A 16,038-nucleotide genomic window follows, 5' to 3' on the forward strand; every position below is an offset into this window, starting at 1 on the left:
GAGTACTTTGCCATGAGTACGAGTACGAGTACCCGTACTTTGCCATGAGTACATGTGTGAGTACGAACTAGTACTTTGCCAAGAGTACAAGTACTTTGTCATGAGTACAAGTATGATCTGAGTACTTTGTCATGAGTATGTGTACGAGTACAAGCAATTTTTCCAATGAGTACAAGTATGAGTACCAAAAAACTGTACTTTCCACAAGAAGGAGCAAATTTCAATGTGTCAAATGCTTGCAAGGGTTTTTGCTGTCAAACTAGGCATTAAACAAATGCAGAGGCCCACATTATCCATCCATTTTTGTTTTGACACCTGCTGCTTTATCAGATTTAAATAGCCGACCCCGGAAAGCTCACTGGTCGAGTGGTAAGACGTCTGCAGTAGCAAGCAGGTTGTGGGTTCGAGTCCCACCCGAGTGATTTTTTCTCACAATCACTTGAGACAACACTGAGTACACAGTGTTTATAAAATACGTCGGTGAAGGGCAAACCCCAATATTGAATTTACATCAACTCGATGTACATGTAAACTCCATCTTATGAATGGCATATGTTACATGTTCTTAGTATTTTTGGCTTCTAGGCCTAGCTATATAATTGGACACACAATTAGCATGTACACTCTTTTCCCCCTTGTTAATAATTGTTCTTTGACATCTCTGAAGCCACCTGCAAGCATTTATGACAGGTGGAAAGAACACTGTGTACTTAACTCCCACTCCAGCCCCTGGCTAGCTTATTGTTACTGGTTTATGATTGTGTGTACATGTATATGGGCGCTTGCACTGAAAGATTAGACTTGTCACTGCAGAATGAAAACTGTCTGGTCAAGTGTATTGTTAATATATGGCCACACTTGACTTTTGACCCACTACATGTTGCAATTCCATCCATCTGTTTGTAGTCTGTCTGTCCTTGAACTCGAGGGTTGGACTCCATGATGATCATGTCTACTACAGGGTGAGTCAAAAATAACGAAACCCAAATGTCGGGACCATTGTTTTAGTGAAGTTCTGCTTGTAGCATTTTGAAAATCTAGGATATGAAAGCCCAACTCATAAGCTTTCTTTTAGAAAAAGAAACATTCAAATCAATTACGTACTTTTCAAGTTGCGGTATTTTAAACACAACCACCGTTTTAAAGTTCTGTCCAAGGATCACAAGAAGGTAAGTGTTCTTTCAGCAAAACGATAACAAATCTCATAGGGATGTGTGTGAATTGTTTTCGTTTTTGCTAAAAGAACGCACACCTTGTTTGTGATCCGTGGACAGAACTTTAAAATGGTGGTTGTGTTTAAAATTCCGTAACTTGAAAAGCACACGAGTGATTTGAATGATTCTTGTACTAAAAGAAAGCTTATGAATTGGGCTTTCATATCCTAGATTTTGAAAGTGCTACATGCAGAACTTCACTAAAACGATAGTCCCGACATTTGGGTTTTGCTTTTTTTGACTCACGATGTAGACCAGATTGCTTTCTTAAGCCATAACCACCTGGGTATTGGGTCAGGAATCATTCCTCCATTATCCACCACTGGATTTAGGAATCCAATGGCACATTCTTTTATACTTTGAAGTTTTAAGAGAGATCAAGGCCAGTGTAAGGGAGGAATGCAAAATTCAACAAGCGCTTACTCGAGGATGAACCTCGAGGTGCGCCGTAAAACCTCCTTAAACCTTGTGAAACCTCACAGTAAACCTCAAGTTACATGTACCACATGCTACATTTTGCTGCTAGTTCTACCCTACAAAATATCCTCACAAACCATCAGGAGGATTTTGAAGCATCTGGGAGGATTTATATGGATGCTTCTACAACCAACTGGAGGGTGGAAACAACAGAAAATAATCTCTGGAAAAAACTACTACATGCAACAGTGGATTCTTCCATCTGTAGAAGCTTTCGATACAAATAATGATGATTGATTGATTTGACTACTTTGTGAGGATATGTTGTCGGGACTTACTGATGCATGAGCATGATTTTGTCGCTTTTGAGTTTTCCCTGGTGTCCTGCCCGTGACGCCTGGTCCTGTTCCAACACCGTGACTTGTGTTTCCAATTCTAGCACCTATCAAAAGAGGGTGAAAACAATTTGATCATTAGGGCAATTCCACGGTTACTCACGTTACATTTTTGATGTACTTTTGAGTTTCCTTGGGCTGTAATTACCTTACTGAAAAGGTTTAATAACTGTTATCCCCATGGTAGATAGAGTAGACCTAGACCTACCTAAGCACCAAAGATGACATCCAGAAAAATGTGTTATGTATGATAAACAAGACGCACAAAATCGGTTAGGCGAGGCGTCATAAATAAATTAACCGTTCGCACGCGTGCGCACGCGTTCCTTCCCGTTCTGAATGGCCCCCGTTCCTTCCCGTGCCGAACGGCTTTTAGAACGCGTTCCGTAGATTGTGCTTGGGCAAGCTTCACTGAGGGGGTATTGTTATGTTAATCAACCGTTCCTTTGCGTGCGAGAACGGGAGCAGCACAACAAAGATGCGAAGAACAACTATGTGTATATACTTGTACAGAAAAAAAAATCCGTTTTGGTTTGGAATTTAAATCAGATTTGGAATTTGAAAACCCGATATCGGAGCAAGCATTAAATAAAAAAAAACATTTCAGAGTTTAGACAGCACGAGCAGGTATGAGGAGTTTGATAAGATTTATGCCTTTTTATCCTTAAATATCGTTGTCTGCCGCTGGGCGGGGCGAAAAAATATGTATGGTCTAGGTTATATTAAAAATGCGGAGATTGGAAGGGTTAAAAAAATATTGCAAAGGACTGCTTTCCCCGTTCAAGGTGCCCGTATTTTTATACGTCCCCCCTGTACTGTATGGGCTAGCCTGTAGCGACGAGAAAGTTTGTCGGATACTTTTAGTGCCGATGAGCTCTTTGTGTGTGCACAGACCGTGACTGGCCTTTTGTTGTATAAGAACGCGTTCGGAACGGGATGCCGTGAGCACGCGTGCAAACGGGAGGTAGATGTAACAAAAGGCCCCGTTCCTAGCGTGCGCACGCGTTCGAACGGTTAATTTATTTATGACGCCTCGCCTTACTCACTCAAGTAACGTGAGTAACCGTGTAATTGCCCATTAGAACAATTCTGTCAATTTTATTGGCTCTGCGTGCAAACAAGACAGGGTGCTATTTTTTTTACCACTTTCGATAGTCCTGTGGCTGGGACACACCGCTTGCGTGTACTGGTTTGCAAGTTTAGCGCTGAGCGTACACGACTCAGTTTCATTCTGAATATGCACAAAGGCTACAGTATCTCCGCATGAGCGTTAGGCGCCATTGGCAGTGCATTCAAATATCTCTCCCAGTGGTCTCCCCTAAAACATTCATTATGTTGGCACAGAGCCCATACACAATAGTTGGTCGAGGTAAAAAAAAACAAGCCTAGCCACAAAAAGTGACGAAGTACCAGATTTGAACATGGTCTTTCTTGGCTATAAATTACCACATCTGATTATAAGCAGAAGAACAAAGCCCGATACCTTGTCATTGAGTTCCATGACATCTGTGTCCGACGCGGCATATTCACCGTACGTGTCGTCTATAGCACCTTTGTGGGGCAGGTTGTTGGACGATGATGACCTGTACAAATGGCTGTCAACAGAAAAGAGTGCAAATTGATCATGTAATGCGCAAGGATACAAATTATCAAGGGAGACAGCAACACGTACACAACTCTCTTGTTCTGTTTCTAATCTTTGCATATATACACACAATCTGAAGATACTCTCAATTTTCAGATTTAATGTTGATTTCTTTCATTATCATCAGCTATTTTCAAACTGTTTATTCAAATCAGACAATTATACTCTTTCATTGAAGCAATTTCTGATGTGTTAATTTATTTTTCTTTGTTAAGCTTTAATATCTTTTTCTCTTGATTTACACATGTATTTTCTGGGATCTGCAACATTTTTCCCAGTCAGACATAATCTTGGACTTTCATTGTCGTTATTGTTATTAACTTCCAAGCTCTTAAATTGTTAAAATAAAATTTTATGACTATTCTTCAGGCAGGAAGAACAAATTTCATGTTTGTATCTTGACAAACGATTGACATGTCTGCCCCCTTTATTGAATGAACTACAGGACTGGAAATAGTCTGTACAAAACTGGAGAACAATGAGGGATAATAACTTCCAGATCAGTGTGGTATTTTTGTCTTACTTGATATGCTTGTGGTGGGATGGGACAATGTGGGGTGAGGCAGGGGGCAAGGGTGGGGAGGGAAGGAAGGGGGAAGGAGTCCAAGGAAGGAAAGATCCACGGAGGGGTATGAGAATTAATGCTTGATTCTACTGCCAAAATTGTTGAGTGAAGAATTATGGACTTGGACATGGATGAACAATGCCATTATGGCAGTAACAGCACCGATCACAACTGATTGCAAAATGGCAGAGTACCACAGCCCCACTATGCCCATGCTCAGGTGATTTTCTTGTTTGCAGATGGAACCTTCTTCTTTGTACCCATTAATTTGAAAATATTATAAGCCACATGAGCCATATTAGCAAGAAGGCTTTCAGTTGTAACTCTCAAGAGCAGGCTACACAAAGCTACATGTAAGGTCAATTCTTGTGTGCGGCCCATTTTGAAACTTGGTTTATAAAAGATTCTTCATAGGCATCAATATGACTCAGCGCCCAGGGTTCAACTTGACAAAGGAATTTGTTGATTATTAATTGATAGCACATGTTTGTTTACACAGCAAGGGAGTCGACAGTTACTACATGTACAAAATGCCAAAAAGGGTCAAGTTCGACTATAAGGGTTTCAGCCATGTTTCAGCACATGTAAACCTGAATTCAAAAAGTATTTTAACATCTTGAATTCTGAATTGTGGGGTACTGAAGCAAGGAAGATTTAGTGTCAGGCAGACTAAAATATGTTGGATGTAACATTTATTTTAACGGAACTGGAAATTTGATGAAATGACGCATTGGGTTTTTATGTAAACATTTTCTTTATCAGACATTCGATTAACAAAACAGGCCTTTGAAAAAAGGCTTGATTGGTATATTTTCTATAGCAGTTTCATACCCTTAAAACAGCATTTTTCTCAAAAATAAGAAATGATTATGTCTATACCATGTTTACCTTGATTTACGACACACTTACATGTACATGTACATGTTATTGACCTAATTCACCATTTTAATAGATTTCTGATTAATACATTCACAGAATGTGGTATTGTACTACCAAATGAAAGAATATGTGAAAATGATGAAATATGTCTGGCAGTTTTGAGGTAAATTTGTCTATGAATGTTTGCAGAGTGGCAGATGTATTTCCACGCCATATGTTAGAGGGTGCAAAGGTCTCCTGAGTATCTGCCAGTGACATAATCAGGTGAGGATAAAATAAATCCTTAATGATGTCAAGCCAGGTTGATAACATTGTTCATAATAATTTACAACCTACATGCATTCTTGTGTATTTCTAAATGAATCCATGAAATCAACCTTTTCAAAATCCGGACTTTTTTGTAGAAGGGCGATTGTGTAGTAAAGGGCCCCTCTTTAGTTTTGATCAAATCAGAGTCAAGGGTAATTTTTTTATCATTCCAAAATGACTTTTTGAACCTACAGCAAGCTTCTTTTGATTCTACTGATATAATTTTTTGGGGGTAATTTTGAACAGTTTCTTGCGGTACAAAATTTGATTTTCTTACACGTTTTTAACAGTTGGTGTCATGCGAATCAATGCCATTTTGCGTGTGCGACATGGTGATCGCCATCTTAGTTTTTGTGTTGTGTTTGGTCGTCCTCATTGATGCAAAATTTCCAGGACGTAGTGTCCCTTTAAGGACCTTCAATTCAAAACCAACTTTCACACTTTTTGCACCAGAAGGAACTTTCAATTAAAAATAGCTTCAGCATTATAAACTATAAACTTTGTCAGACTGACGTTAGACTGAAAATTTCCCTTCCTTTTTTTTTTATACTCACTTTGCAAACTCCTTGGATGAGATTCTTCTGACGGGACTGCATGGAAATGAAAGACAAACAACAACTTGTCATGCACAAACATGGCTAATAATGGAAAGAAAATATGACGATAACCAATTTGGGATAAACAAATCTTACAAACCGCAGGCAAATGTGGCACGTGTTAACCAATAGGAGAACGATTCCTTGGTAGCAAGCGAGGGGCCGTATTATAAGTCCGACGCCTCATAGGTCTGACACCTTATAGGTCCAAAATTTTGGATTTATGAGGCATCGGACTATGAGGCATAAATTCCGCCTCATAGGTCTGATGCCTCATAAGCCCGACTCTTCATAAGTTCGACAATGGACAAATGCTGTTTCGGACTTTATGAGGCGTCGGAGCTATGAGGCGTCAGACTTATGCGGCTTAGGAGCTATGAGGCGGAATAATAAATTGTATGCCTCATAAGTCCGACACCTCATAAGTCCGACCCCTCATAAGTCCGACACCTCATTAGTCAAAAATTTCGGACTTATGCGGCGTCGGACCTATGAGGCGTCGGACTTATAAGCGGACCCCGCAAGCGATGGGGATATTTTGATTAAATAGTGTAAATCAAATCAAATCAATTCAATAAACAAATTAAACAATAAAAAATGTGTTCACACATCTGCAGGAAGAGAGACTGTCTCCCCTTAGGATGACAATCAGAGGATTGTGGCCCACTCTAATTCAATCACAAGATGATTGTCAAAGATTTAATGTTAACTCTATCTGTGATTTTAAGCCAACGTTGAGTAAAAAAGATTACTTGTATTGGCAGCCAATACAAAAAATACAGTTGACGACAGAAAGCAAACATGCACTGCACATCATGCGACAATCATCAGCAAGATTTAACATGTTACGGTCACATGTCACACCATGATTTCATACACAAATTATTGCGTCAAAGCTGTGAGTGTGCATGCAAATACAATACCTTGAAAAGAGTTCTGCCGAACTTATCAGAGGAGTTGTGGCTATCTTAGACTTATCAAGGAGTTGTGATGTTGAATAGGGTGTAGACCCAATCAAAGTTCTCTGATAACAAGATGATTTTCTGTTAAGTCTAAGACATGAAAGTTTGGCAAAAGCTCATGATGCACTGAAAATCAGTACCACTGAAAATACGAGCATGTCCATGGAACGCTAACATCATTGTGTGACTACTCATAGCTGCAGTAACAACCAGCTTTATGGAAAGGTGCAGACTTCTTAAGGTGATGGAATTTGTCCTAACAGCCAATGACGTGGATGCCTTCTTGATGAGCAAAAAATATGTGCTTAAGAGTACAGACATGCTAAGTAGACTCGTGTGTGACGGTATGCAGTAAGCAATTTTGAGCTTGGTGTTGCTGACTAAGATCGGTAAATGGTTGTCAAATTGCACACACACACACACAAATGTTATTTTTGTAATTATGAAAATGGAAAATTCTTCGTTGACAGCTTAAATGCCGGTAAAATGCAATTAAATGGAAATATTAATTGGATATAACACTTGTATGTTGCTTTCTTGTGAATGGAATTTAAACCATGCAGTGACCACTATCCTTTCATATTTGAAAAACAAGATGTTTGGAAATTAAAAAATTGGTCATGGAGTTTCAAGAAACCTCTTCTCATTTCTATTATAATTGGAAGCTTTCTGTTAGCATAATTTTAATTATTAATCAGGCACCATATGTACTCAAGTGGTACAGAGTCAATATGAAATGAGTTTCCAGCACTGATGTGAAATATTAATTGTTTGACAGTAAAGACAAGGCCAGATATAGAAAATAGTGTTGCATTTGTACGTGGAAAAGAATTACGTTATTATGATACATTAATTATCTTTCCAATGGTAAAAGACATGAGTTCAAAATAGACATTATCTGCCAAAAGAAATTCATGTTCATAGAGTTAGTAGTTACTGAAAACTTGGCCTTACTGATGCTTTGGAAATAGTGAGTAATTTCCAATTAAACATTAACATTTCAAAGCCAGAACATCAAAATGAATAAGCGCTAAACTTTGCCAAAGTATAATTGATAGTTTGGTTATTGATGAGTTTCCAAATCTAGCTTCACCTGATGTAAATGACCCAGCCCCCCCCCCCTTCCCACTATCACCCACCCTAACTCCGCCCCCAAAGCAACGTTCTCCACCCTACCCTACATGTACGCGCACGTTTGTTTATGGTGTAAATCTTTCTTTTGTTCCTCTTCCCATTTCCTTTGTTTGTACTAGAACTTTTTCACAACAGCTCTCATTGGTTTTGTGCACGTTTTCCAACCGAGGAGTCCTCGATTCAGTTTGTTTCATCGATGATGTTGCACGTGTGTGTCCTCGATTTACACCACAAAAACGCCCAAATTCAAATGCAGACTGCAAATTCATGTCAAAACACAGCTGAAAATTACAAGACATCTAAAACAATCGGCACAATTTAAGAGCACATCAACTGCAACAATCCTGTAATTATAATCCCAAATACAGGAAATGAAAAAACTCTGCCTACAAGAGACTAGCCTTTGTCCCAAGCTGTTTGAACAGCTGAAACTAAAACAGAAACTATCAAGCACTATAAACATGCACAAACATCAAAAGCATAAACTACAATGTACATGTAGGCACTAAACCCCAGTGTACGTGTAGATGAATGTAAGTCAAATTGACATGATTATGAAATGATTTTTTTTCTTCAAATGCACTCAATTCATGGAAGTCTGTGAGGCAGACTCAATATTTGTGAGTTGTTTTGTTGACTGTGGTTTTGTTGATGTTGCATATGCTTAGTGCAATGCTAATGCCTTTTATAATTGTTATGCTACTGTGCAATGTATTGTCCGTTCATATTTTCCATGAGTTTGAAAGCTGTCATTATTTGACATGTTTGACAGTGAATGGTAGGGTTGAATTTATGTATAAAATCCACAAATTTGTAACAATTGCTTCCATTGAAAGTATGTGTTTCTCTGGGCAGAACAAAGGTATCGTGAATCGGGTACGTTGTTGACAGCACGCATACCCGCCCCTGGCTATTCACAATGTAAAAATTAACGAAGACCGTAAAAATGTCAATGACTGTTTAACAATATGAGCACAATGGCCAGGGAATGAGTGTAAGAACTACCAGATGTATCTGATGTCTCACGCTGGTAAAAAAAAAATCAAACAAAAATTACAATTCGTGATACAACTGGGAATCAACTGAAGCAGAAATTAAAGAATCTGTGTATTACATTGTATGTTGCCATGGAAACTGGAAATTGATTTCAATATGGCATGAAAGGAATCTGTATGAAATACTTCTCGCAATATTACAAAACATGTATGGTTGCACAACGCATGCAATTCAAAGCAAAAATAAATGAAATTCTCTTGTCTGTAAAACTCGCATGTCACAATATCTGACCACAAACACACACGCTCACAACGTAAACGAACAACAAATCAATGGCTAATATCAGAATCCATTAGCACTAATGCGTTTCACGTGAACACACATTGCTCACACAGCCAGATGATGCATTAAATGTGTACACGCCTAAGCCATGCTCCATTCATCATGCGAAATGAAAACTTGACAGAAACTGTTTCGTTTTGACAACACGCAGGCTGGGATGGATAATACACAAATGGAAGGTGTAGTTTACCTAAGATACAGTCTGTTGTTGCAGAGGGAACTTTTGACAAGAAGAAAAACAAAGACATTGATAGAAACAGTTTTAGTCTGTGATATGCTATTTTTAACCAACATGAATATTGCCTTTGTAAGTGATACATTTTAACTTATTAACCAATGTTTCTTTTTTTCACAATTTGAACAAATGCGCATTACATGTACCGGTACATTAACATAAATCCATAGTCTCGTCATTGTGGGTTCTTCAACCAGGGCAAAAATAGTCACATCTGTCAATATTACATGAAGCATGCAAATAAACACAATCACTTTTCATTTTCACAAACAAACACCAATATCTACTGCAGAGATGCCAAGATCACACAGAAGCTGGGAGTGTGACAGTGCGAGCGGCAAAGGCCATCGTAATATAAGCTGGGCTGGCTCTTGGGATGAGGGTGTCTCTTTTGGTCGATGGTGTTGGGGGTTATTTTTGTGGCCGTAACCAGAAACATGTTTGATTGAACCACCAATTCATTCATGCAGAACAACACTGTGCAGCGTTTATAATCTTTTTGGCAGAACCGAAGTCGCTAAAATGCTTAACCCCCAAACCAGGCATGCAACTAGGAATTTAGAAAAAATGAGAAAATTCCAAACCACACAAGACTCTGTACAGTGTTTTTCAATTTGTAATGGCATTCATGAGAACTAAAAACGAGGAAATCAGCGGATCCGAGGAAAAGTTGCATGCCTACAAAACCAAAAATTACCGTTGCCCCACAAATTTATTTTTTAGAACAATTTAGCGTGAGGTGTGTGATTTCAATTGCCCAGCATGTGAGCATGTGAACTGACTCCGAGGCGTGCGACAAGCGCCGGAGGCACGACACTTGGTAGATCTGCTAATGATGAACTACTCAAATTGTCACAAAACAACAACATGCATACAACTTTGTTAACGACAAGCCGAAAATTCACAAAATGATAAAAACAAAATTCCCACCAAATTTCTTGAAAACTTTTTTTTTTTTTAACTTGTGATCCATATCAATTGATAATACTTAACATACATTGTAGCAGAGGAACATCATGTCCAGATTTAAAAAAAATTTTTGATTATGATTTATTTTGATAAATATTTAAGAAAAACATGCAGATGCTATCAAAACAGATGTAATTTTTTTGGGGGGGGGGGGGGGGGAGGAAGGGACAGGGAAAACGAAGATGACAATTTTACAGCACATTTCAGATACGTGTACATGTATATGAATCCATCGTACACAACTCTAAGGCTCACACGAAATTCAATAAATTTGACCAGGAAGTCGGTAATCCTAGACTGCACAAATCGCATGTTGTTCATTTTACTGAGTACCGGGCAGTGGCCCCAAGCTCTAAATCAAATCAACATCAAGTAGAACAGAATAGTTCAAACTTCGGAAGGATGCAAATTTGGGATAACATGGAATTTCTGATTTCAACAAAAATCTGCAGCTTTGCCATACTGTTCAAATGCTTCTCAGGAAAATATTTTTTTTCACAAATAGGCAATTCCAACATCAAGGACAACACAAATCAGACAAATGGTTGGGTTTTTTTTTTTGGGGGGGGGGGAAGCAATGTCCGCAACAGAGCCAATTAACCAAGATATCCAATTAATGATTCAGAGAAATGATCCAAAAATTTGTAGTGCACACTATCCTTGACTATTACTAGATGATGGATGTATAGGATTTGAAACATATATTTTTAGGTTTATTCACTGAGTTCGTAAAGTAAAAAAACAATCATATTTGTAATGTAGCTGTGACGTTGGAATTGCCCAAATAAAATGTTGCTGGAAGAAGTCAGCTTACTTTCTCATATTTGCAACCCAAGAACTCTAATATCAACAAGTGCTACTGCCCACAACACCAACGAGACAAAATAAATCATAACAAAGACACTCACACATAATGCCAGACGTTACCGAATCCGCACAACCAATGCAATACTTAATCATCTCAGGCTACACCTGACACCTCCACCGCCCAATATCAATCGACACCTTCGCGTCTTTCACACAGAGGCATAATTTCAGTGCATATCTGCCAGTATCTTGTCCCCGAGCATCAGGTTACCGTGGCGATACCCAACGTCTTCCCACACCTCCATTCCTCAATCGCCGTCTTCGCCACACCATCGACAATTGACTTCCTCTTCAATTTATTACGTCTAGCCTCCACCAATTCAGCAACCACTCTTTTCCATCGCTTAGGTATTATCGCGGCATGTTCTGCACTCGATTAGATCTTGCTTTTCATTCCCCTAACGTAACTTTTACAGGCTCTATGGGTCATTCTTTAAATTTAGGGTCCAAAGTGTGACATTTTTCCTGTCCCTGTTACCTTGGTACTTTGTAATTTACCATTCAAGTATCATTAAGAACGACTTCAGGTGATTTTTATCTGTTGGGTAGGTAGTTTTCTATTCACAATCACTCTTGGAGGATGACCGCATGAAAAGTGCATCAGAATGATAACATTTATGTCTGATGTAAGTGACAGGAAAAAAAGTGGACTCCAAATTTATAAAATATAATTTCCTACTACCTCTCATGCACAATGTTTTAACTCCTGTGGCAGATACAGCAAAGTATTCCTCAAGTTTTTTTCTCTCACACTGCTTCATTTTGTTCTTCCTTCCAGAGTCTTGCTTTCCCCTTTCTTATAAATTATCTCAGCTGAACAAAACATCAATAGGCACTTTCTTTTCCTGGCTTGTTTTCTTGTTTTCTTGAAGACACCACCAATTGAGTGACCTTTGGGCTTTGTGATTGGCATTTCAATTAAAAAAAGGAAAGGCACAACCTATGCCATTTCTTGTTGTTCACCAAAGTAAAATGAGTAATGACCCATCACAAGCAGATGCCCCATCTTAAATTCTACCCCAATGTTAAATACACCCTGGGTGTACATGTATACTACATCTGCTCTACTGTGCATCTATGAGTACTAATCGATTCCTACCCATTCTTGCAACAGGGTTCAACTTTGTGAAACCACTTGGTAGAAAATATTTTTCTTGGTAAATTATCTCACAAAGCAGAAGTAGGCCAGGAGCCAGCTACAAGCAATATACCCTGTGCATCACATAGCATTTTAGCCGGTGACCCGTTTTCTATGCTAAGCAAATTTGAATGTCTAGCAGAACGTGAAAGAGGCCCCAGAGCATTTATGGTATTTCAGCCAATCCAGTCAGTCAATCCAGTCAATCTGTGTTTGTTTATCTTTTTGATGATTTGTGTCAGCCATTGTGTTCAATAATCAGTGCAGCCCTGTTTATTATGAGTACAGATCTGATTATTTAAACATGCAGGTCTGTTTGTTATACATGTGCTTGCTTGTCCTAACAAAAGTCATGAAGTGCACAAGATCAATCGGCCTAACTACAAGATGGAATTTGCACTGGGAAGATGTCAATTGTAGGCTTTGCCAGGTTTGTCTCACAGAGGGGGCCCAGAGGGGCCGGGCCCCCCTAGCTTGAACTGTGCCCCCTCTAGCTGGTATTGTGCCCCCTCTAGCTGGTAGTGTGCCCCCCCCCCCCTCCTAATGACCACACCTGGCGATGGTGCTGGGTTTCGCCGAGGTTCCGAGTCACCGATTTGGTTTAAATGGTTTTCGGGTTTTTGTCTTCTGGCTGATTTATCTAATTTTTGGTTTTGTCCTTCACTGACGTATATGTACTCTATAGCATAAATGCTGAGTGTTGGCCGAGGGCTTGCGAGCTCAGTGGTAGAGTGGTAAGACGTCTGCACTAGTAAGTAGGAGGTCATGGGTTCAAGTCCCAATGGAGTGATCTTGTGATTGTTTTTTCTGGCAAGTAGTGGACAGTGTTTATAGAGTACACACACTTTGGGAAGGGAAAAACCTAAGATGGAATGAATCTGCTTGAAAAAACAAAAACTTGAAAACCATTTTTTCCCTCAAAAATCCAATACATTTATATTTTAAACACGGGTTATTTGAGTTCAACTAATTTTCCAGCTCATTGGGTTTAAAGATTCTTCAGCTCTTCTCATAACAAAATCTCCAGCAAAGTTCAGATAAAAAGAGAAATCTGTCGCCGAATAAATGAATGTTTCATTTTCACAGTAACCAAAGTTAGAATCAGTTTAAAATGAATGAAAGGGGATAATCCTAGAGTCTGTGGGTTTGTTTAGTGGATTTAATTAAACCTTCTGTCTACCCATACAAACAAGTAATTTAGTTCAATTGTAAGTCTGTTAAATTAGTCGATTAAATTCGACCTGTCAATAAACACATCATGAGTTTTCCATCTGGGTCATTCTATAAACTTGGGGTCCACTTGTTTTCCTGTCCCTGTTACATCTGACATCTACATGTATGATTTTATAATTCTGATGCACTCCTAAATGCAGTCGTCCTCCAAGAGTGATTATAAATAGCAAACAACCTACCCAACAAATAACATAATTTGAAGTCAGAGGGGCCTTGTAGCGGAGCGGTTAGAGCCTGGAGCTACTGAGTGGAAGGTTGGCGGTTCGAATCCCATTCGGACCAAAAACTGGAAAACTCTCTCTGACGACCCAGCAGTAAAATGGGTACCTGATTCGTTCAGGGAAGGTAAGACGGCGAGAGGAGAGGACTGGGCACCGCCACTCATATGCCGCGCCCAAGACACAGTGGACCCCTACCATGGCTATGGGACCTTTACCTTACCTTATTTGAAGTCATTCTTAATGATACTTGAATGGTAAATTATGAAACGCCAAGGTAACAGGGACAGGAAACGGGTCAAACTTTGGACCCTCAATTAATAGAATGACCCATCTTCCTCTGCCTACTCTACACATTCTCCCCTCACATCTTCTGTCCATCTCACTGTAATTTATCCTCACCAACATTATTTTATGGAAATAATTTGGCAGAAAACCACATTCATTTTTAATAATCACAAGATGGAAAGGGCAGAAAACCACATACACTTTTAATAATCACAAGATGGAAAGGACGATCTATGGTGAACAAGACTTGACACTAAATCTACCAAATGCGAGGGTTTCGGAGGAAAGGTGTTACATACATGTACATGGGTGAGTGGGAAAGGAGTGTACAGTGTACAGTGAACGAATACATGTACAGCACAGCATGCATGATGCTAGTGTTACAATGTGTTAACATTTAAACATGGGTTACGTGTTTATTTTTCTCGTTTCGGTACCATTTCATCCGGCGAACGTGAGACCACACGTCCCTCTTCATCATGATTGGCCGGGACCGGCTATCGTGTGGCAGCAATGAACTATGGGAAGGAACGGGGACAAAGGTCAAGGGAGGCTGATGAATCATGGGTAATCGTTAACATAAGGATCGGGGCTAACATGGGTTTGATGTGCATGTACTATACAACTTGAAGTCGGAGCTGGGGAAAAATGATGGTTAGTTATTAAACTTCATACATGTACATGTAAAAAACTAATAAGTGCATGCAAAATTGTGTACTAACATTGAATGCAATCTGCTATTACTATACCTCATGAATATTCATCAGAAAACAGCGGCATTTCATTGGTCAATTCCAGCAACTCAACTGTGTAAAAGTTTTTACTATTTCCCCGCGTCTTCGTATGCGGGCATGACGTGCAAAAACCAGGGAGGCACCGGTACTATCACACACCTGGGTCGCAGCCTTAGATTTGTTCCAGTGCTGTGTTATCTCTTTACCAACGACGCATGAACTTTACGTGCGTACCATGCAGATCCCCAGTGAGGGCAGTAGTGCCAGTCTATTACGGAATACATCAAAATGGCGACCAGTGGTGCTCGCTTTGCGATTTTATCCGTGGAGGAAGTGGGTGAAATTTTACACAATAAATCCAGTGTTTTGTGTGAATGTTAAAGTTATTAAACGACACAACATTAACTTTCTATTCTGTTTGTCTCCTCAAATTAGAAAACGTTGACTTTATCCAAATACTGCATTATCAAAAACATGGTGGAATGGACCAATGAAATGCCGCAGCTGCCTGATGAATATTTATGAGGTAGAGTAAAAACAAATACAATATGTTGTTTTTTTTTATGCGGGGAAAAAGTGAAAACAAATGATCCCTCGGTGTTGGATGACGGGACTATCTCCCAAGGCGAATCATCCAACACCTCGGGGTCAATAGTTTTCACTATTTCCCCACAAACCATGTTGTATTTGTATATTATCACATGTAACCACACTGCGTATTAAGCATTATCCTTGCTGATTGTTTTTGTTCACTGCGCTACTCAATATGCAGGCTGCATTGCAGTCTTTATTGATCACTGTAGACAGTCTTCGAGGGTGCACTTGAACAATTTGTCTGCAAAGGGAAATTAGGGCTTGCATTGGGCGAGCCACATGGGAAAAAACAGTGGATTTTGTCATCC

General features: G+C 39.4%; 1 protein-coding gene across 5 annotated transcripts in view; it reads right to left on the reverse strand.

Annotated features, from left to right (window-relative positions):
* The window catches only part of LOC119737276 (rab11 family-interacting protein 4B-like), a 51,203-nt gene that overhangs the window by 10,198 nt on the left and 24,967 nt on the right, over positions 1-16,038 (reverse strand). For 3 of the 5 annotated variants that reach the window (XM_038211486.1, XM_038211489.1, XM_038211490.1), the window contains 5 exons: positions 14,840-14,920; positions 9,645-9,674; positions 5,979-6,014; positions 3,510-3,621; positions 1,970-2,073 (listed from right to left, as the gene is read on the reverse strand). In XM_038211486.1, coding sequence (XP_038067414.1) covers positions 1,970-2,073; positions 3,510-3,621; positions 5,979-6,014; positions 9,645-9,674; positions 14,840-14,920 — 363 coding nt within the window. The remainder of the gene's footprint in view (positions 1-1,969; positions 2,074-3,509; positions 3,622-5,978; positions 6,015-9,644; positions 9,675-14,839; positions 14,921-16,038) is intronic. The other 2 variants (XM_038211487.1, XM_038211488.1) reach the window with 2 other exon arrangements.

The sequence above is a fragment of the Patiria miniata genome, unplaced genomic scaffold (assembly GCF_015706575.1).
Source record: "Patiria miniata isolate m_02_andy unplaced genomic scaffold, ASM1570657v1 HiC_scaffold_3, whole genome shotgun sequence".
NCBI lineage: Eukaryota > Metazoa > Echinodermata > Asteroidea > Valvatida > Asterinidae > Patiria > Patiria miniata.